The sequence below is a fragment of the Bufo bufo genome, chromosome 2 (genome assembly GCF_905171765.1).
Source record: "Bufo bufo chromosome 2, aBufBuf1.1, whole genome shotgun sequence".
NCBI classification, from domain to species: Eukaryota; Metazoa; Chordata; class Amphibia; order Anura; family Bufonidae; genus Bufo; species Bufo bufo.
In genome coordinates, this window is record NC_053390.1 from 77,542,443 (window position 1) to 77,563,230 (window position 20,788).

The 20,788-nt window shown below is 47.3% G+C and overlaps 1 protein-coding gene across 1 annotated transcript; it reads left to right on the forward strand.

Moving 5' to 3' along the window:
• The first annotated feature begins 300 nt into the window (after nt 1-300).
• Nucleotides 301-18,776, forward strand: SNX18 (sorting nexin 18). Its single transcript, XM_040421239.1, has 2 exons — nt 301-2,237; nt 17,843-18,776. Exons 1-2 carry the CDS (start codon nt 407-409, stop codon nt 18,094-18,096), a joined length of 2,085 nt encoding a protein of 694 aa, XP_040277173.1. The 5' UTR covers nt 301-406; the 3' UTR covers nt 18,097-18,776.
• The last annotated feature ends 2,012 nt before the right edge of the window (nt 18,777-20,788 follow it).

A 20,788-nucleotide genomic window follows, 5' to 3' on the forward strand; every position in this document is an offset into this window, starting at 1 on the left:
GCACAGTGGTGGAGTATTATGCGCACAGTAGTGGAGTACTATGGGCACAGTGGAGGAGTATTATGGGTACAGTGGAGGAGTATTATGGGTACAGTGGTGGAGTATTATGCGCACAGTGGCGGAGTACTATGGGTACAGTGGAGGAGTACTATGGGCACAGTACTATGGGCACAGTGGAGGAGTATTATGGGCACAGTAGTGGAGTACTATGGGCACAGTAGTGGAGTACTATGGGCACAGTGGAGGAGTACTATGGGCACAGTGGAGGAGTATTATGGGTACAGTGGAGGAGTACTATGGGCACAGTGGCGGAGTACTATGGGCACAGTGGCGGAGTACTATGGGCACAGTAGTGGAGTATTAAGGGCACAGTGGTGGAGTATTATGGGCACAGTGGCGGAGTACTATGGGCACAGTAGTGGAGTATTATGGGCACAGTGGTGGAGTACTATGGGCACAGTGGAGGAGTACTATGGGCACAGTGGAGGAGTACTATGGGCACAGTGGCGGGGTACTATGGGCACTGTATCGGACACTGGAGGAGCCGGGCGCGGGGCGGATATCCCGGGAGATCGGGGATGGGGCAGTGGAGGAGGCGATGACAGGAGGAGAGGCGGGGCCGGGGGAGGAGTCAGGCCGCAGGCTCCTGCTTAGCTCCGTCCGGTCACAGCTCAGTGTCCAGGCTCCAGCGGCCGCTCCACGTCCCCGGGTCCGCCGCCGCCTCTGCTCCCTGCCGGCGATCATGGCTATCCGGGCCCGCGCTCTGTACGACTTCCGAGCCGAGAACCCGGGCGAGGCGTCTCTGCGGGAGTCGGAGGTGCTGAGCCTGTGCAGCGAGCAGGACATCGAGGGCTGGCTGGAGGGAGTGAACAGCAGCGGGGAGCGGGGGCTCTTCCCTGCCTCCTATGTGGAGATCGTCCGGGGAGAAGTGGCCGGTCCCCCTCCTCCTCCTCCGCCGCCGCCTCCACCTTCAGCAGACTCCCGCTACGCTAACCTGCCCCCCGGCGGGTACGAGCCTGCGGTGGCGCCCCCTAGCTGCCAGAGCTTCTCGTACTCCGGGGCCCGGCCCGCCGCCCTCCAGTACCAGCACAGCCAGCCCAGCGATGACGACTGGGACGACGAGTGGGACGACAGCAGCTCCACAGCCGCGGATGAGGCCCCGGCCCCTGGTTACTATGGAGGCGGTTTCCATGACTACGACAGCAGCAGGTACCGGTTGTCAACCCCTGGCTCCTACTCTACCACCACCTCATCCACCACCACCTCATCCCAGGCCGCCAAGGGCACTGCCACCGTTGGCCGCAACCTCAACCGCTTCTCTGCTTTCGTGAAGAGCGGTGGCGAGGCGTTTGTGCTTGGGGAGGTGGCGGGTTTTGTTCGGGATGGGGACAAGCTGTGTGTGGTGCAGGGTCCACATGGGCCAGAGTGGCAAGAGAACCCCTACCCCTTTGGTTGCACCATAGATGAACCCACCAAACAGACCAAGTTCAAAGGCATGAAGAGCTACATCTCCTACCGCCTGCTGCCGAGCCACACCGGCCTGCAAGTCCACCGCCGCTACAAGCACTTCGACTGGCTTTACGCCCGACTGTTGGTGAAGTTCCCGGTCATCTCCATACCCCGCATCCCTGAGAAACAAGCCACTGGCCGCTTTGAGGAGGACTTTATCTCCAAGCGGCGGAAAGGCCTGCTGTGGTGGATGGATCATATGTGCAGCCACCCTGTGCTATCCCGCTGTGATGCGTTCCAGCACTTCCTCACCTGCTCAGATGAGAAAGCATGGAAACAAGGCAAGCGGAAGTGTGAGAAGGATGAGATGGTTGGGGCCAACTTCTTCTTGACCCTCAGCACCATGCCCGGTGCCCCTGTACTGGAGGTGCAAGAAGTAGAGGCCAAACTGGACGCCTTCAAGTCATTTGCCAAAAGGATGGATGAAGGAGTCCTCTTTCTCAACCAGACAGTTGGGGAGTTTGCCCGAAAGCAAGCCTCAGGCTTCAAGAAAGAGTACCAGAAGGTGGGAATGGCCTTCAAGGGATTAGGTCAGGCCTTTGAGATTGATCAGCAGCCCTTTTCTGGTGGACTGAACCAGGCGATGTCTTTTACGGCGGACGCCTATGATGCCATTGGGGAAATGTTTGCTGAACAGCCTCGCCAGGACTTGGATCCCATCATGGACTTGCTAGCAGTGTATCAGGGTCATCTGGCCAACTTCCCTGACATCATCCACGTCCAGAGAGGTAACCCCCCTCCCCACACTTTCTCTTCTCTTACAGGTCTTGTGTGCTGCACTTCAGGGGGCACGAGGAGACAATTGTGCCACCCAAGTTGTGCAACTTTCTATCTTCCACTATAGAAGCCGGTGCAGATGTCCTGCAAGGTTTCTGTTGACTTGTATGGAGTGTGTAGAAGTTGGGTGGAAGCGCCAGATTGCACAGAAGTGCAGGTTTTCTTGTTTCTTTCAGTCGTTTAGGTTCCAGTCTATGGGCTACCGTATACAAGACATGCTACTGGACCAGTATAGACCCCCATAATGTAGCTGGGAGAGTTGCACTTGAGTTAAGACAAAGTTGCACAGCCGCCTTTCTCTGTAGTCATTGATGAAGCCAGCAGTAAAAGTTGAAAGGATTTCGTATTGTTTTAGTCAATCATGTCTGGTCTGCTCTCTGGGCATTGAATGACACAAGTAAATAAGTAGTAGGGTCTTAAAGGGGGTTCCCACCTGACACATATGGCATATTGACGCAATGGGGGTCCGACCATTTGGGATGCTCACTTTTCACGTTTCTATGACATTTCTAACTTGTGGTGGATATACCCCTTTATGGTTGGCATCACACCTCCTGGTTGTATTGTGCCTGCATTTGTTATGGGTGAGAGTTCCTCAAAGATATTCTTGTTGGTGCCTCCATCATATTGAATGGTTGTAGGACACTTGGCTATTGCGTTCTTTAATTTGACTCTAAAATTACGGTAAACTTGCAAGTAAATGGGGCGTTCTCCTTGTCGTGCTGGTAATTTTTATTTTTAATTTTTAAAAAAAATATTTTTTTTTTTTTTCTAGTTATAATACGTTTCTTGAAATCTGGGTGACCACCAACAAGGATGGCTCCCTTAGGGTTGTCAACAAGCTTTCTCAGATACCTGGATGTGCAGTTTCCTAGTTATTCTATGATGGATCTCCTACTCTTGCATCAGGACTCTCAGAAAGCTGGGTGACGGCCCGTGTGTGAGCCGTGACGGTGGCCCTGACCAGCGATGACATGTAGACACCTTGTAGTTAGTAGATCCTGGACTGCCCGGTGTCGCGTCTCTTCCTTTCTCGTCAGCTTCAATACCCTCAGCTTCATGTGCTCGTCTCAAGGGGACTTGGCTCTGTCTTGTCTGTGACCGGTTTGGGCTGGCTTCATACCTGACCCTTTTTGTGGATGGCGGGGCTCCAGCTCTCTTCTATGTTCATACCAGCTGAAAAATTTAGACCCCCCCCTAACAACCAATCTGATCTTGACTTCATTTTTCCACAGAAGGTTTGAAAGTAGTGATGTGATTGGTTTCTGTGGTATGCCATATGCTATGGTATTGGCTACTAGACTGACCATATCATGCTTTGGAGAGAGAGCTCCGGGAATTTGAGGCTGTGATGGTGTTTGGTTGCCCATGAGTGGTGGTAAAAGTGTCCATCACTGTCACCTCACGTGGCGGAAAATGTCACTAGAATTGGCAAAACATTATGTGGGCAGATTTATGAAAACTGTCTTTGTTGCCCATAGCAACCAATCACAGTGCAGGTTTCACTTTTCAAGTGCCAAGTACAGAATGAAAGCTGTGCTGTGATTGGTTGCTGTGGACCGTCTTTCTTTTAGGCAGGTTCCTAAATGTGCCATAAGGAGACACTGGTCGCGGTGGTGCCGCAATTTTACCGCAGCTTGACAGATTGACAAACTTATTAGTAGTATTTTACACCATAGATTTGGCACGGCTCACAAGTCATGGCTGTTCCCTACGTGTGCCAATCCATAATTAATTGGGCGTGACCATTGCGGCTTGTACAGCCACGCCGCGTTGTATCTGTCCAGTATGGATCAGAACAAGATTACTTTCCTCGCACGTCCTTCACTCCCCCACTTTGTGTGTAGTGCGTGTTTCTTATGAAAGGTTCCTCGTCTTCTCTGGTGTTTGAGGTGAATCTTTCCTATGTCGTCCTGTGTGTCACATGTGGAGACTCTTACTTCAATGGAAAGCAGATGGAGGTTTCTGCCCTCATCATCTCCCTCCCTGTGGGATGGTTATCTCTTGGATTCATATGTAGCAGAGTGGAAGCGTCTCCTGTGTTTCTCATCAAGCTGATGAGATCTGACGTCCACAGTGAAGTGTCGGGGCCGGTACTCGGGAAGAGGCGTCGTCTTCTTCCATAGTCCATTGTGTCAGTAGGATCTGGCCAGCGGACCTCAAGCTTTACTGGTTATAGGGGAACAGGTACTTTATTGGAGGTGGTTTAAGGCCCTGTTCACACTCTGTCCTGATTAGGCAGCCTGACAAGATGTTCTCTATTAATGAATGGCTTAAAGGGGCTTTTCTCCTCCGAAGAGGAAAAAAATAAAATAAAATAGACTTGCCTTTAAAATTCTTCATGGTTGTGTTGTCCATAATAACGTCACTAAACTGCAGCAGCCAGACACCACCGCTGCTGCCACCTATTGGTTGCTGCAGGCAGATGAGTCAACAGAGGCCGGTGACGGGGGTGGTGGACATTTTTGGAGGTAGATTTTGGTGGTATTTTCCAACACAGCTGGTGTTCATAGTGTGTTTTTTTTTTTTTTTTCAACTTCACCAGGAACTAAGACTGGTAAATGCTGTGCAGTTCTGTAAAGGTAAAGGGTTTGTCCAAGTGATATAACCTCCCCCCAGCAACAGTAAATGACTATTTACCAGGTCACCGCTGTAGATATCAGTTGGCCTCAGCAGTCAAGTGCCTTTGATGGGCTGCTTGGTGAGAACTTGATCGTCTGGACGTCAATGGATGTTAAAAACGGATAAATATCATTGGCGTTTTATTTTAACCCTAGCCCTTGCAGTGTCCTCAGTATATATTATGCCCCCCAGAGTGCCATCAGTATATATAATACCCCTCTGTAGTGTCTCCAGGACATATAATGGCCCCCGTAGTACCCATTGCCCTCATAGTGCCCCCAGTATAAATATATTGCCCCAGGATATATAGTACCCCAGGTTGGGCTGACAACTCAAAAAAACCATACAAGGCACTTACTGCGCACCAGGACCCGACACCCTCAGGGTACTTTCACACTCGCGTTTTTCTTTTCCGGTATTGAGTTCCGTCTAGGGCTCAATACCAGAAAAGAACTGATCAGTTTTATCCTAATGCATTCTGAAGGGAGAGCAATCCGTTCAGGATGTCTTCAGTTCAGTCTTTTTGACTTTTTTCAGGACTTTTCAGCATGCTGAGGTTTTATCTCCGTCCAAAATTCCGGAACACTTGCCGGATCCGGCATTCATTTACATTGAAATGTATTAGTGCCGGATCCGGCATTAAAAATACCACAATGCCGGATCCGTCCTTCCGGACTGGTAAAAATGTGGGAAAAAAATAGAAACGGATCCGTTTGTCCGTATGACAAACAAAGAGAGACGTATCCGTTCTTGCAATGCATTTGTCAGACGGATCCGGATCAGTCTATAAATGCTGTCCGTTTGCATGCAGATTGCCGGATCCGGCAGGCAGTTCCGGCGACGGAACTGCTTGCCGGATCACTTTGCTCCATTCACACAGAGGGGACCCTTGTTTTCTGTGGATTTCTGGTAAATGTTTGTAGTCCAACACCTGTAAAGACAAACAATATTTTTCATGACACACGTGCATGAATGTACATTATTTTGTGCAGGAGTGGAGCATCTGTTGGTACTTCTGCTGTGCGTGGATGAGGCTTTTAAAAGGTTTTCCCTCTAACCTCAACCCTCAACCCCTAAAATTAAATCTGACATGATCACCCTTTCCTTATTCTATCTATCTCTGGGAAAGCTGGATGATAATGTACACACAGGCCACCTTTATATCCTTCTTAAAATTGGCCAAAATGACACATGCGTAAAGCCAGTGGTGTCGCCCGCCATATACTACTCTGTATTGCGTGCTGTGTCCCATACCTTTTTTGTGGATTTGCCTCAATACATGTACTGTAGTATTTAAAAGCCGCACCCACATCCAGTAAAGTATAAGAACTGGTATCATAATTAGAGATGAGCGAATTTGCGATTCGTTTACTGGTAAAAGGTGAGTTGCGTTATGGATTCTGTTACCATGGGCCATAACACAATTCTATGACGGAATGCCTTTAGAGGCATTCCGTTATTTATTCCGTCATAATAGAAGTCTATGGGCTGCAAAACGTATCCTTCGGTCCTCTCCTGAATATCGGAAATGGGATGGATCTGTTTTGCAGCCCGTAGACTTCTATTATGATGGAATGAAAGGCATTCCGTTATACATTCAGTCATAGAATTGCGTCATGGTCCGTGGTAACGGAATCCATAACACAATTCACCTTTTACCATCTCTAGTCAAAATGTCACGTTTAGGGTGGGACCCTCCACATGCCACAGTCCATCCAGTGCATATGCCATAGTTTCTGAATACCCAGTATCGCATCTGTCCTAGTAGAGTAGGGAACTCCCAGAACCTTATTGTATGAATGAGGCTTGGTTTGAGGCTTTTTGGGCCCCAATGCAACATCGGTCCCAGGTAGGGATGAACCAATCAATTCTAACGAATCAATTCCTCTCATTAATAAGAGTTCAAGCCCCTCGCAGGTGAAGAACTTGCTAATGAGACAAATCTGTTCCTTAGAATCTATTCGCTCATTCCTAGCCCCAGGGCCTCCACCTACCATGTCCCATTTATAACTGGTTTCTTCATAGGAGGAGGCACCAGGTACAGTTACTACCTCTGCACCCCCTGGTATGAATGTGAAGCTTGTTTTGGGTTTTGTCTTCTGTGTGAGGACCATGTAGACACACACTGCAGAGCCTGTTACTTCACAAAACAGGGAGGCCTCTGGATATTGGCAGGCCGAGGAGCTCACAGTGGTTAGTGAAATTCCTCTGATGACTTCACACCGCGCTGCTGTTATCTGTGCAAATATCCTCCCCGTGCACCAGTGCCATGGGGGGTGACGTCCTGTCAACATTCAGCTGGTCGCCCACACATTGCGGGATTACTTATTGTGCAGCCTGAGGGAACTTAAGGTGTAGCTGTATTTTTGGAGGTCTACAGATTGCATACTGGGGCACCTTTATGGCTGCTGCTGGTGGACTCTACACAGCCGACATCAGATCTCCTACCCTCATGTGTAGCTATTCTCTGGAACCTTCATCAGGTCACCTGTATGCCCGCTCATTGACATGGGTATCCCCTTTTTGAGGGACCTGACCTGACAATTAGATGACTACTGAGGGTCTGTGAGCAATGCCCAGCGATTGCCTGTTCTTAAAGGGGTTATCCTATGACACATACAGTCCATGACGGTCCCTTTCTAATAGAACTAAACCAGCCCTGTACCTCACATGGATCCAGAGATCTCCACATTCATTGCTCCAATTGTTCTACTAGATTTATTTCAAGTAGTCCTTCTAGGGGGTGTGTGTTTTGCTGTAGTTGGTGACCATTGAAGGATGGGATTGGACATGTGCGTCCACCTCACTGAGGTGGACAGAGAAATTAGAAAAAGAATGAACAGCAGGTGGCGCTATACAGATTTAATTAAATAACTCAGTATCTATAATTTTTAATTATCTGCAATTAATGAGATCCAGGTGCTGCTGTAGAATATTTTTCATGGGACAATCCCTTTAACCTTGGCTTGTACAAGTGGGGAGCAATTCCCCCATATAGATCCTTTCATATGTGAAAGCTGCATCTTTGTGTCTGGATTTGGGGGGCTTAGGACTCCCGTTCTCGTGGTTGGTAGGACCTCCGGCGAGCAGACATTTATTACCTGTCCTGTAGTTTGCCTATTAAGTATCGATTATGGGGGAAAAATGCTTTAGTGGTTGTGCAATGTTCTTCTACTTTCTAATGTATTTTGCGTTTCAATTTAAAAATCTGTGCTACCTGTCAGTGAGTGATCGCCCTGCTTACTTATGAGAGGCGGTTACAGTTTTCTTCAGTCGAAGATTTTCTATGAGCTCAGCAGTCTGCATGGGCTTCGATGCGGTGGCCAATGGCTGCACAAATTTTCTTGGTCCATAGAGGTATTACCTTTAAATTCTGGGTGAGTGGGGTTTCATGTGGAAGCTCAGCCTCGGGGCGTTGCAACATTTCGTGAAGGTGCTGCGTTTTGGATTGAGTTCCCCCGTCAAACTCCTTAGATGCCACGAAACAGGCGAGATCGGAGAAAACTCTGATGCTGGCCATTACAGCAGGATGCTCAAGGACCTGCACCCGTGCCATCCATTTGACATTGAGGTTAGAACAAGGCATCATGGTCCATCCTTCGACAGGTTGTCCACTATACAGTCTTAACAAAATATACTGATCCCCTAACATTTAATACAAATGCTTCTAAAATGATAGGCGCTAGAGGAAGGGCCTCTAATACAAACAACTATAAGACAGCCCAAAGGGCCTAAACAAGACATACATAGTATGGTGACAAAAACAATGTATTGAGCAAAACAGGAATGTTCTCACCCATGGCCCTTCCTCTAGCGCCTATGATTTTAGAAGCATTTGTATTAAATGTCAAGTTTTACCTGTTTGTCCCCTAGGGGACCAGTATATTTTGCTATATGATTTTGGGAGTAAATGAGTCAAGCCGTCTAACCTGGCCTCATTGAGTGTCGTACACTATACAGTCTTCTCTAAGCTTCGGACATCTTTACGATTAGTAGATATGGGCCGAGGCTTTTTCTTTCCTGGTCGTTATTACTATATAGGGACGTGCCCTTTAAATCCTTGGGAATGTGTTTGTCCGTGTGAAGTGTCTCCGGTGTATCAGGTGACGACTTGGAGGTAAAATAATCTCTCCCAGCGCTTTCCTCCTGTATAATGAGTCATTGCTTCTGGTTGATGTCCTCGCAGTGACATTCATGTCTTTTGTGCTGCTGACGAGCGCTCCTCCCTTTATAATAATGGGGCTGCAACTGGAAATATCCAGCATTACAAAACCAGTTTGGAAATTGCTGCGTACTGGCCCTAGGCTCCAGGACACGGAGTGATACTATGGTCGTTATGTCCTGGAGGTGACATCCTCATCCTTTTCTCCTAGGAAAGCTGCGTTCTGACCAGTCTAGGTGGCATTGCTACTCTCGCAGGATTTATCTTTCCTGATGTCCTCATGTGCATGAAGGTGGAAAATGGGCAGCAGTAAGGGTACTGCCAGACGTTCAGGTCTTCTGATGCAGGTTTTGAAAGCCAAACCAGGAGAGGATTGAAAAAAGTGGAGACGTTCTAGCTGTCCTCCTATGATCCAAACCTGATTTTGGATTCAAAAACTGCATCAAAAAGCCTGAAAGTGTAGCTGCACCCTTAGGTCATGTTCACATCTGCGCTAGTTATTTATGTTCTGCTCCGTTAGGGTAACCAACGGCGCTGAACAGACGTTTTCTACAAAAGGGTCCGTTTGTTTCCCGTTTCTGTTGTTTTTTTGTTTTTTTTTGAAGGATCTGCATTGTAGGCCCCAAGTGGAGCTTCCAGCACAGATGTGAACGTTCCCTTACGAGGTTAGAGAATAGATGCAAATAAATTTAGAACCAGGTTTTCTTCCAGTCATGGGTCAAATGGAAGAAAATGCCAGGTCTGCGCTTCCAGTTTTTTCCGTTTTAGACAAGGTTCACCCCCACCATATCTACTAGATATTCTTGCTGACGTGTGACTCCCACATCAAGCTTTGGGCTGTTAGCTGCATCATCCAGGTTGTCCTCTGTGGACGCTCTTCTTGCTTTTTCGTAGGGAATGAGACTCCATCTGGCAGCCCGGTCACATGTACCACCACCTTCGTGCACATGAGGACATCAGGAAAGATAAATCCTGCGAGAGTAGCAATGCCACCTAGACTGGTCATAATGTCATACTGTTTTCTCCCTTTTTATATTTTGTATAATCTTTTTTTATTTTTTATTTTATGCAGTATTTTGTCATTGCATGATGATTTTGTATACTTTTGCTTTGACTTTAAAGGGGTCATCCAGTATTTTTTCACGTTCCTGTGTATAGGCCATGTCTATGAATATTAGAATGGCATGGTTCCAATGCCTCGTCAACCTACCCCCCGATGATCAGCTGTTCCCGAATTAATCCGGTGCCGGAAATAGGTGGCAAACTGCAGGGCTGTGTGGACGGAGCTGGTTACTGCTGTCACCGGTTCCACCACCAGATTTGCTTGGGTACAGCTGACTGGCGGGGTCTCACACCCTGCACCCCCCTCCCCCCACCAGTCTGATATCAGTCCCAAATTTACAGGGGCTGCAAATCCCGGCAAATGAGTGGGTTTGTGTAAGCCCCACAGAGAAATAGGTGGTCCCGTCCTGTTTAGGGGCGTCTCCGGGGTGGCACCTATTTGTCCGGAATTTACCAGCTGCCCATAATGACTCACTTTTACATGTTGGTACCCTCTGTACGACTACCTACTTGCTGACTGACAACTCTCACTTGGCTCCATTGACGTAAATAGTGCTATAGCACTGGAAGAAGGCAGCCATGTTTTTCTGAATTGGTCAAACCCCTTTGAAGGATCCACTGGAGAAAAAATTGTAAAATCCACAGTGAAATAAATTCTTCTGCTGACACATGATCACTTAAAGGGGTTTTGCCAAGTTTAGAAGTTATGCCCTATCCTAACTGATTGCTGGGGGTCTGATCGCTGGGACCCCCACCGATCCTGAGAACAGGGTCCTGTTCTTTCGATCTGACAGAGTGGCAGGTCGGGCATGCACCCCCACCACGCCATTCATTCTCTATGGGTGTGCTGGGAATAGTCGAGCTCTGTATGCAGCGATCTCTGGCCATCCCATAGAGAATGAATGGAGCGGCAGAACGCATGCTGCACCTGACATTTCGCCAGATCCATGGAACGGGACCCCCCATTCTCGGGATTGGTGGGGAGCACAGTGGTCAGACTCCCAGCGATCAGTGAATAGGAAATAACTTCTAAACTTGGCACAGCCCCTTTAAGGTTGCAGACTGACCAGTGGGGCCAGGACAGGTCGCCTCACCCGACTATTGACCGCTTTATATGTGGACAGTATGTGAAGATATTGATGGCGACCGGACTCTACACACGGCCCCTATGAAAACACTGCACGTGTCACAAACCAGAACTAGAAATGGCGTCATTGACAAACTCCGTAACGCTATCATCTGGCCTGTAGCGGTTTGCAGTGAAGGTCCAGCTGGGTGTTATCTGACGGGTGTGTGGCCCTGCACAGTCTGACACTATCCAATCAGTGCTGCCAGTGCCCAAGGTCTATCTAGTAATACCCAGATGGACCCTAATCTCTTCATGAACTTCTAGTAGGTATAACAGAGGAATGGCACAACATAGCCATAAGAATAGATGCTCCAGAATGGTTATTACTGGGGGGGGGATGAAAGTAGTGTCTTCTTTAGGGCTCGTTCACACGACTGTATGGCTTTTTCAGTGTTTTGTGGGCTGTTTTTAACGGATCAGTTTTTTGTTTCAGTAGTGGTTCTGTTCCGTTTTTCCATATGGCATATACAGTATACAGTAATTACATAGAAAAAATTGGTCTGGGCATAACATTTTCAATAGATGGTTCCGCAAAAATGGAATGGATATGGAAGACATACGGAGTACATTCCGTATGTGTTCGGGGTTTTTTGCGGACCCATTGACATGAATGGAGCCACGGAATGTGATTTGCGGGCAATGATAGGACATGTTCTATCTTTTGAACGGAAAAACGGAATGCATACGGAGTACATTCCGTTTTTTTTTGTGGAACCATTGAAATGAATGGTTCCGTATACGGAACGCAAAAAGACATTTCGTGTGAATGAGCCCTTACAGTGATTATACATTCGGCACGGGTAAAATATAAAAATAATTGTTGTAATAGTACAAAAAGACAGCAGCTTGGTGAAAATTGTGCAGAAGTAATGACCTATGGCCGCAGTGTGTGAATAGGCACCTATCCGTTGTCTGGTAATTGTGCTATAAGGCTGTGCCTCAGATTCATTGGCCTTTTTGGGGCGAGTTTAGGTCTGCAGCACCAGGACCATCCCATGGAGACTCGGCCTAAAGTGGCAGAAATGGACACGGCTGGAAGGATTGGAGCGCTCTGATCCGGGCAGTGCACCCGTTCAGTGCCACGATAAAACAGACCCTGACCACACTATGGAAATAGCCCAGGGCGCTCTCTTGTCAATGACTGTTAGGACATATAAATAGTGCTTGGGCATATTTCTATATACCCCCATAATATATTATTAAAGGGGAATTCCCATCTCAGACAATGGGGCATATCGCTAGCATATGCCCCCATTGTCTGATAGGTGCGGGTCCCGCATTGCGCATGCGCGCCCTATGCCCCCATTCATTTCTGTGGGGCAGACGGCAATAGCCGAGCCAGTGCTCGGCTATTTTCGGCGGCCCCATAGAAATGGAGGGTGGCTGCGAATTGCGCCCTCCATTCATTTCCCCGCTCTGTTCTCATTGTAGTTGTGGGTCCCAGCACCTATCAGACAATGGGGGCATATCCTAGCGATATGCCCGCATTGTCTGAGATGGGAATACCCCTTTAATGGGGTTATGCACCAGGAAATTGACTGATAGACCAGGCACAATGCCTTGTAGGACTAGATCAGCTGAATGTAATGACACCTCTCACTTAGGCTGGTTTCCCACGGGCGTTGCAGGATCATGCGCGATTTTTCCGCGCGAGTGCAAAACATTGTAATGCGTTTTACACTCGCGTGAGAAAAGTCGCCCATGTTTGGTACCCGAACTTCTTCACAGAAGTTCGCGGTTGGGATCGGTGTTCTGTAGATTGTATTATTTTCCCTTATAACATGGTTATAAGGGAAAATAATAGCATTCTGAATACAGAATGCATAGTAAAACATCGCTGGAGGGATTAAAAAAATAAATAAAATTTAACTCGCCTTAATCCACTTGTTCGCGCAGCCCGGCTTCTGTTCTGTCTTTGTGATGACCGGAGTGACGTCACCACAGGTCCTGTTGCTCCACACAGCTAAGATGAAGACAGAAGGAGATGCCGGGCTTCGCAATCAAGTGGATTAAGGTGAGTTAAAAACGCTTCCGTTACAATAATACAACCTATAGAAGATGTCTTCTATAGCCAAGACGGATCCATCTTGAACACCATTGAAATTCAGTGGGAGACGGATCCGTTTTCGATTGTGTCAGAGAAAACGGATCCGTCCCCATTGACTTACATTGTGTGCCAGGACGGATCAGTTTGGCTCTGCTTCATTAGACAGACAGCAAAACGCTGCAGGCGTTCCAGAGCGGAACGGAGACTGAACGGAGGCAAACTGATGCATTCTGAGCGGATCCTTTTCCATTCAGAATGCATCCGTTTTGGACCGCTTGTGAGAGCCCTGAACGGATCTCAGAAACGGAAAGCCAAAACGCCAGTGTGAAAGTAGCCTTATTTTTGGAGGACTCTGTGATATGGACTCTGCCAGTGACGGGCTGTGCAGGGACACCCCCCCCCCCCCCCCCCCCCCCCCAGCTGGTAACACCCATTTGCAGATTCATTAATAAACTTCTAGTAGCAATTACTGAGGAACGGAACAACAGTTATGTGAAAAGATGCTTCAGAATTGTTATTGCACAGGAATATCTTGTCCTTTTTAATTTTAATTTCTTTTATTTAATTTTTTATTTATTTTTTTGTAAAAAAAAGTCAGGAGAGGTGAAAGGTCCTCTTAAAGAGCAAAGTGTCTTGATAAAATATTGGTAGAAGCCTTGAGGTCTGTCGCTGGAAGTTTCAGACATGGTGGGTCCAGAATCTTGTCCTTAAATCATTGGGAACCCATCCAGGTTCGGTCTTGTGTGATCACTGTGTAAGGTGGTTGCTTTTTATAGTTTCCTGGGCTGATGATGGCTCGTCTTGTGTTACTTATTGTCTAGGTCAAGCCTGCTTGTGCTTTCTCCTTCCCACAGTAACACTGTCCTTGAGCAGCGCTCTGCTGCCCGTCTTGTTAGAAATGTGTTAATCCGGGACAGTCCTTGCCGGAGAATGACGTGCGGCGTAACTACTGCCCTGTGACGTGCGGCGTAACTACTGCCCTGTGACGTGCCCTGCTGCTGCTGCTACTACTACTATTGTAACATGTGCCGCTACTACCAGGACCCTGTAACATGTGCTGCTACTACTACTGCCCTGTAACATGTGCTGCCGCTACTGCTGTAACTTGTGCTGCTACTGCCCTGTAATATTTGCTGTCACTTGTGCCGCTGCTGCTGCTACTACTGCAATATGTGCCACTACTATTGTCACTACCCTGTCACATATGCCACTACTGCTATGACTACTGCCACATAAAATGATGTAATAGAGTAAAGCTCAATTACACAACGTGTATAACTGGCCATACACCTTAGACATATATTGGCTGAACCTGCTCATTTTTAGCCATCTAAGGTGTAAGGGGGCCTCCCAACTTTCCCCCGATGACAGATGTTGGGGGGGTAGGTGGGGTAATGATTAGGTAGTTGGAATTTAACATATCAAATTTATTTTGTTCTTGGAGATATATCTGGCAGTGGCTTCCTCCTCTCGCCCCATTCACACCGAGCATACGTGTGGAGTTGGGTGAGATCGCTGTCACCTGGCAGGTATCTTGTGGATGGCGAGATAGTAGTCGGCCCCCCCCCCCCTTCAGTGGGTCCCTCAAGCGACAACTGTTTTTCTGGGGTTACATGTCTCTTACTGATCTGAAGTTTGCAGTCGTTATCTAGGTAAAATAAAGACTATTGCTGGGACTGCACATTAGAAGTGTGGCACAGGAATGACGTCTGTATGGGAGCTTCAACATGCTGATCCTTTTTTTTTTCTTTGGGAGCCTGTCAGCCGCTTTCTCCCCTCTCCCATAGAGGAGCCTGTCAGCCGCTTTCTCCCCTCTCCCATAGAGGAGCCTGTCAGCCGCTTTCTCCCCTCTCCCATAGAGGAGCCTGTCAGCCGCTTTCTCCCCTCTCCCATAGAGGAGCCTGTCAGCCGCTTTCTCCCCTCTCCCATAGAGGAGCCTGTCAGCCGCTTTCTCCCCTCTCCCATAGAGGAGCCTGTCAGCCGCTTTCTCCCCTCTCCCATAGAGGAGCCTGTCAGCCGCTTTCTCCCCTCTCCCATAGAGGAGCCTGTCAGCCGCTTTCTCCCCTCTCCCATAGAGGAGCCTGTCAGCCGCTTTCTCCCCTCTCCCATAGAGGAGCCTGTCAGCCGCTTTCTCCCCTCTCCCATAGAGGAGCCTGTCAGCCGCTTTCTCCCCTCTCCCATAGAGGAGCCTGTCAGCCGCTTTCTCCCCTCTCCCATAGAGGAGCCTGTCAGCCGCTTTCTCCCCTCTCCCATAGAGGAGCCTGTCAGCCGCTTTCTCCCCTCTCCCATAGAGGAGCCTGTCAGCCGCTTTCTCCCCTCTCCCATAGAGGAGCCTGTCAGCCGCTTTCTCCCCTCTCCCATAGAGGAGCCTGTCAGCCGCTTTCTCCCCTCTCCCATAGAGGAGCCTGTCAGCCGCTTTCTCCCCTCTCCCATAGAGGAGCCTGTCAGCCGCTTTCTCCCCTCTCCCATAGAGGAGCCTGTCAGCCGCTTTCTCCCCTCTCCCATAGAGGAGCCTGTCAGCCGCTTTCTCCCCTCTCCCATAGAGGAGCCTGTCAGCCGCTTTCTCCCCTCTCCCATAGAGGAGCCTGTCAGCCGCTTTCTCCCCTCTCCCAGGAGGATGTGCAGTGACGCTTTATATCTTTGCGGTGGACTGCTTTAAGGGAGTCGAAGGGTATTCATCATCAGGTACTGCTCCTGTGTGTGTACATACACCACGTAATTGAAATCAATGAAAGGTATAAAAACCTAAAAATGTGGGTGTGCCCCTACTCTTAGAAGTTTCATTAAACGGGTTGTCTTGTGAAATATATTCATATTTATCAAACCAGCACCTGGATCTCAGTACTTTTACATTGCATGTAATTAATCATTTATCATAGCCCTGAACTAGTCAATAATAATGTTTCGCACATGCTCATTTCCATCTTTTTAGCTGTTTCATCGGTTACAGTTACAAGGACATGCCCTTGAGCTGCGATAGGGAGAGAACACCGGCAGAAAGGACACCCTCCTAAGCTGTCGGGAATGAATGAGGAGATCTCTGGATCCATGTGAGGTCCAAGGCTGGTTCTAGCTTTCTTAGAAAGAGATTGCCATGTGCTGTATGATGTCTGATTTTTTTTTATTTTATTTTTTACATCCATCATGGCATAACCCTTTAATTTCAATGTGGTTGTAGCCATGCAAGCAGCGCTCTCAGCATTCTCGGTGCTCCCGGCTGCTGACCTCTCTAGACCGAGACTTCTGATTTACATGGTGTAAAAGTCAAAACCTCTCATTGTCTCATTGGTTGTACTTTATGCCATACACAGGGCGGAGTTCTCCCCTGATTTCATGACTTCCAGGGAAACTGGTTCTTTTTCGGAGCTGATGTTTAGCAATGGCGGCTATAAAACCTATAACAAGTCAGCTAGGAAGGGTTTAGAGTTTGCACTTTGCACTCTTTATTACAGCAGCGTTGCACTTATAAAACCTGGAGTGAAACAATGCCCATCATTATTAAAGGAGACCCCCCCTCCCCTGATGTACATTAATAGGCCTTTTATAATGGACTTTTTATTTCTGTATAATGACTTTAAGACGTTGCAGGTCTCCAAAAGTCGGCAATCCTCCTCGTGTAACAGAGTAGTTACTGGAACATCCGATGTCACGATTAAGAATTTTATTCTGCCACTTAAAACCCGATAGTGACACATCTTTATTTCTAATCAATTTTTATTTAATTATTTTCTGTGTATGTATATGTGTATGTATGTATGTATGTGTGTGTGTATGTATATATAATATATATATATTTCTACTTCTTTAGCATTATTATGGGGTCGACCATCTTTCCTGCACTGCTGTTAAAGGGGTATTCCTGTTATAGAAAGTTACCCTCTATCCACAGGATCAGCGGAGCGCTTTTGCAACCAGACGTTCTGTCCATTTCAGGGAGCCTTACGGGGTACAGGACCCCTGTTCTTGTGACCAGTGTGGAGGGGGGGGGTCCCAGCAGTAGGACCCCACCAATCTGATAGTTATCCCCTATCCTGTGAATAGGGGATAACTTTCTATAACTAGAATACAAATGTCTTTGGTAGCTCAGTCTTAGGGTCCATTCGCACGTCTGCAAGTTGGGTCCGGATCCGTGCCGCAATTTTGCGGAACAGGTGCGGACCCATTCATTTTCAATGGTGCCAGAACGGATGCGGACAGTACACGATGTGCTGTCCGCATCCGCACTTCCGGGTCCGCAATTTCGTTCCCGAAAAAAAATAGAACATGTCCTATTCTTGTCCGCAACTGCGGACAAGAAAAGGCATTTTCTATTATAATGCCGGCAATGTACAGTCCGTGAAATGCGGAACACACATTGCCGGTGTCCGTGTTTTGCGGATCCGCAATTTGTGGACTGCAAAACACATGCGGACGTGTTAATGGTCCCTTAGATTGTGTGTTTATTTTAAAAAAAATATATATTTTTGATATTTTTCTTTCAATGGAAATTTAGTGTGGCGCATGGTCCGTAACCCTCCTCTCTGTTCCTTCACAGGGGCACTGGCCAAAGTCCGCGAAAGCAAGAAGCACATTGAAGAAGGCAAGATGGAGCCGCAAAAAGCTACCGAAATCCAAGAACGCTGTAACGTTATCACCTACGCCACCCTGGCCGAAATCCAACATTTTCACAAAATCCGCGTGCGGGACTTCAAGTCACAAATGCAGCATTACTTACAGCAACAAATTATCTTCTTCCAAAAAGTGACGCTAAAGTTGGAGGAGGCGCTACAGAAATACGACACGGCCTAGTCTTCCCATCTGAGAACCCTGAACTTTTTCTTCTCCTCGTTTTTGGGAGGTCTAAAACTTTGGGCGGGTTTTTTTGTCACCCCCTTCCGCAAAGATTTAAGCAACCTGTTGCCAATAATTGGCGGTGGTACACGAATGGTCGTACATTTATTTTTTAGTATACTGTGAGCAAAAGAGGGAAAAAAAAAAAATGGATTCGTAATCCGCATAGACCCAGCATAGCAAATCTATATTTAAATTCTATTATGTATGCTTACACTACCGTCGTACCTTGGCTCTGGAGGATAGGGTACGCCGTTTGCCTTACCATTGAACTCTGTCACCGAGTGTACTCTGACGGGGCTACGTTACCTACGAGATGACGTCATCAGTTGCCTTTTTTTTTTTTGTTTTTTTCAAGCATTCTGGATTTAACCAAATCCTCTGTTTACAGAACTTTTACTTGAGCAATTTTTCAATCCGTGTGCCTTCCCGAACTTTTTTTTTTTTTTTAATAATAAATTCATATTTTACCACAGGAGAGGAATGCATCTGATGTAACATTACACCCAGTGTTACCTTCCTATATAAAACGTTTGCACGTACTGTACTAACAGAGGTGCACCACCAATGAGGCCAGGTGAGGAGATCGCCTCAGGCAGCACCAGTTACGGGCAAGAAGGGGGTCAGCCAAAGGGGCATGAGCTTAAGAGAGGGGGAAATTTTAAGAAATTGGAATTTGGGGGGGTTCAGTTTTTGCCTCAGGCAGCAGGAAGGCTAGGTGCACCCCTGTGTACTGATAAAACTTTCGGGCTGTATGTCGAAGGTTCTGTACTGGGAAAGTATGTCCAGAGCTCGATTGTTTGCTGGTTGAGACGTAGCCATTTTCTGCACCAAAAAGGTTGTTCCCGGGGTTCTCCAGAATAGTAAAACTTATCTCGCTTGTGTCTGCACATGAAGTGCTGAACTTTTCCAAGGCTCTGTTAACGTTGGGGACGTGAACAGAAACCACAACCGATACAAATGGTGTCTTGACAAACCCTGTTGAGATATCATGGGCTCCTTTGTGTTTTGGTGGTTTTGACTGGAAGAACAAAGCTGCAGGCTGCTCCTGTTCTTTCAGCGAAACCTGCATCAGGGCCCCGAAGTAGATGTGAACTCGCCTCTCGCAGCGTCGCCTATCTCTCCAGCCCCGCCACGCCACGCCACTAACTACTCCAGCCACCTCCTCCATTGCCTAGCAAAAGTCTTTTTTTTTTCTGCAGGATCCAATACTGTATAGTTCACTCTTAACCACGCATTTGACTTGATTCTCCCATTCTTTTATTGATGGAACTCTTTTATTTACCCAGTATTTAATTATAGAACGCCTGGCTTGAAATAATAATTTGGCCACGGTTTCCTGAGTGGTGCTATTTCCCTGCCCTCCTATCTCTCCCAATTCTGGGGATTTTAACCGGGTACTCCTTTCTCTATCCACAGAAGTACCTTCTCCCAGAATACCTGTATTAGAGTGCAGTCCCATAAAATATGTACATCATCATCTACTCCGATTTCACTGCATTTTTGACATTTAAATTCTTTGTTTTTGTAAAACCGCATAAGCTTTTTTGGTGAATAATATAATCGGTGCAGCACGAAAATCTGGGTCGTTCTGTGGGATGGTTTTCTTGAGATTCTCCTACTAGCCCCTATTAAAAATCCCCATTTCTCTTCGGTCATTTGAACCCCTATTCCCTCCCAGTTACGCTTTTACATTTAAGATCCCTGTTTCTTTCGATCTTTGGGCTATTAATATGTTATACACTATTGATATCTGCTTTCTTTCTATTGTTAAATTTATAATTCTCGTTAGTATTTGGGGGAGAGATGTGCGCTGGTCCTAGCTGAGGATGGTAACTTAGGTGAAGATGTGAACTTCAGCTAAGTTACCATCCTAAGCTAGGACCAGCGCTGTTCCTGGAGAAATCCTTTGTTATAGGTTCTCTGATTTAGAAACCCATTCTGAAATATTTTATTAGGGAATTTGGAGCTGATGGGAGGGATAAAACGCTTTGATGACCTGTTCCCGCTGATCATTGGTGGTCCAAACAGTAGTACAACCTGTGGTCAGCTCATTAGAGGAGATTGTTTAACCAAAGGGATTGTAAAAAGTGGACAGCCACTTGTAGTGGGATATCTCCCTTTTAAACAACTTGACCACTAGCCACAGGAGCAGGGATAAGTGTCTGATTGGCGGTGAAGGCCCCTGGACCATCACTAGAATGGGGCCACGTTTTTTCCCTGTTTGAATGAGCATCTGTAGAGCTCCTCTATCTCCTGAAGCCCCATATGGTTGAATGAAGTGGCAGCTTGTATGGGGAGACAACGGCGCCCCTTCTAATAATTGATGGGGGCCCCTATGGTTGGACCCACACCGATCCAACACTTATCCGCTATAAGTTGTTGCAGTGGGACAACCCTATTAAAGGTGGCCATACACATTAGATGAACATCATCTAAAGCCATTTAATTCGACAGCTATCTAAAGAATATGGCCAGCTTCCAGAGGTTTTCCAGAACTTTGATGTTGATAGTCTATTCTTAGGACAGGTCATCAATATCAGATTGGTCGGGGTCCTACACCCAGCACCCCTTTCAAAGTACAACTCCACTCCAAAACTTAAAATTGTAAAGGCTATGCCGGCAGATAACATTTATAAATTGAAGAATT

Excerpts from the sequence above, each read along its gene's own strand:
- SNX18 (XM_040421239.1), top strand. The coding sequence starts at position 407 with ATGGGCACAGTAGTGGAGTATTATGGGCACAGTGGTGGAGTACTATGG. Across the intron at positions 2,238-17,842 it reads CATCATCCACGTCCAGAGAG|GGGCACTGGCCAAAGTCCGC; the intron begins GTAACCCCCCTC and ends GTTCCTTCACAG.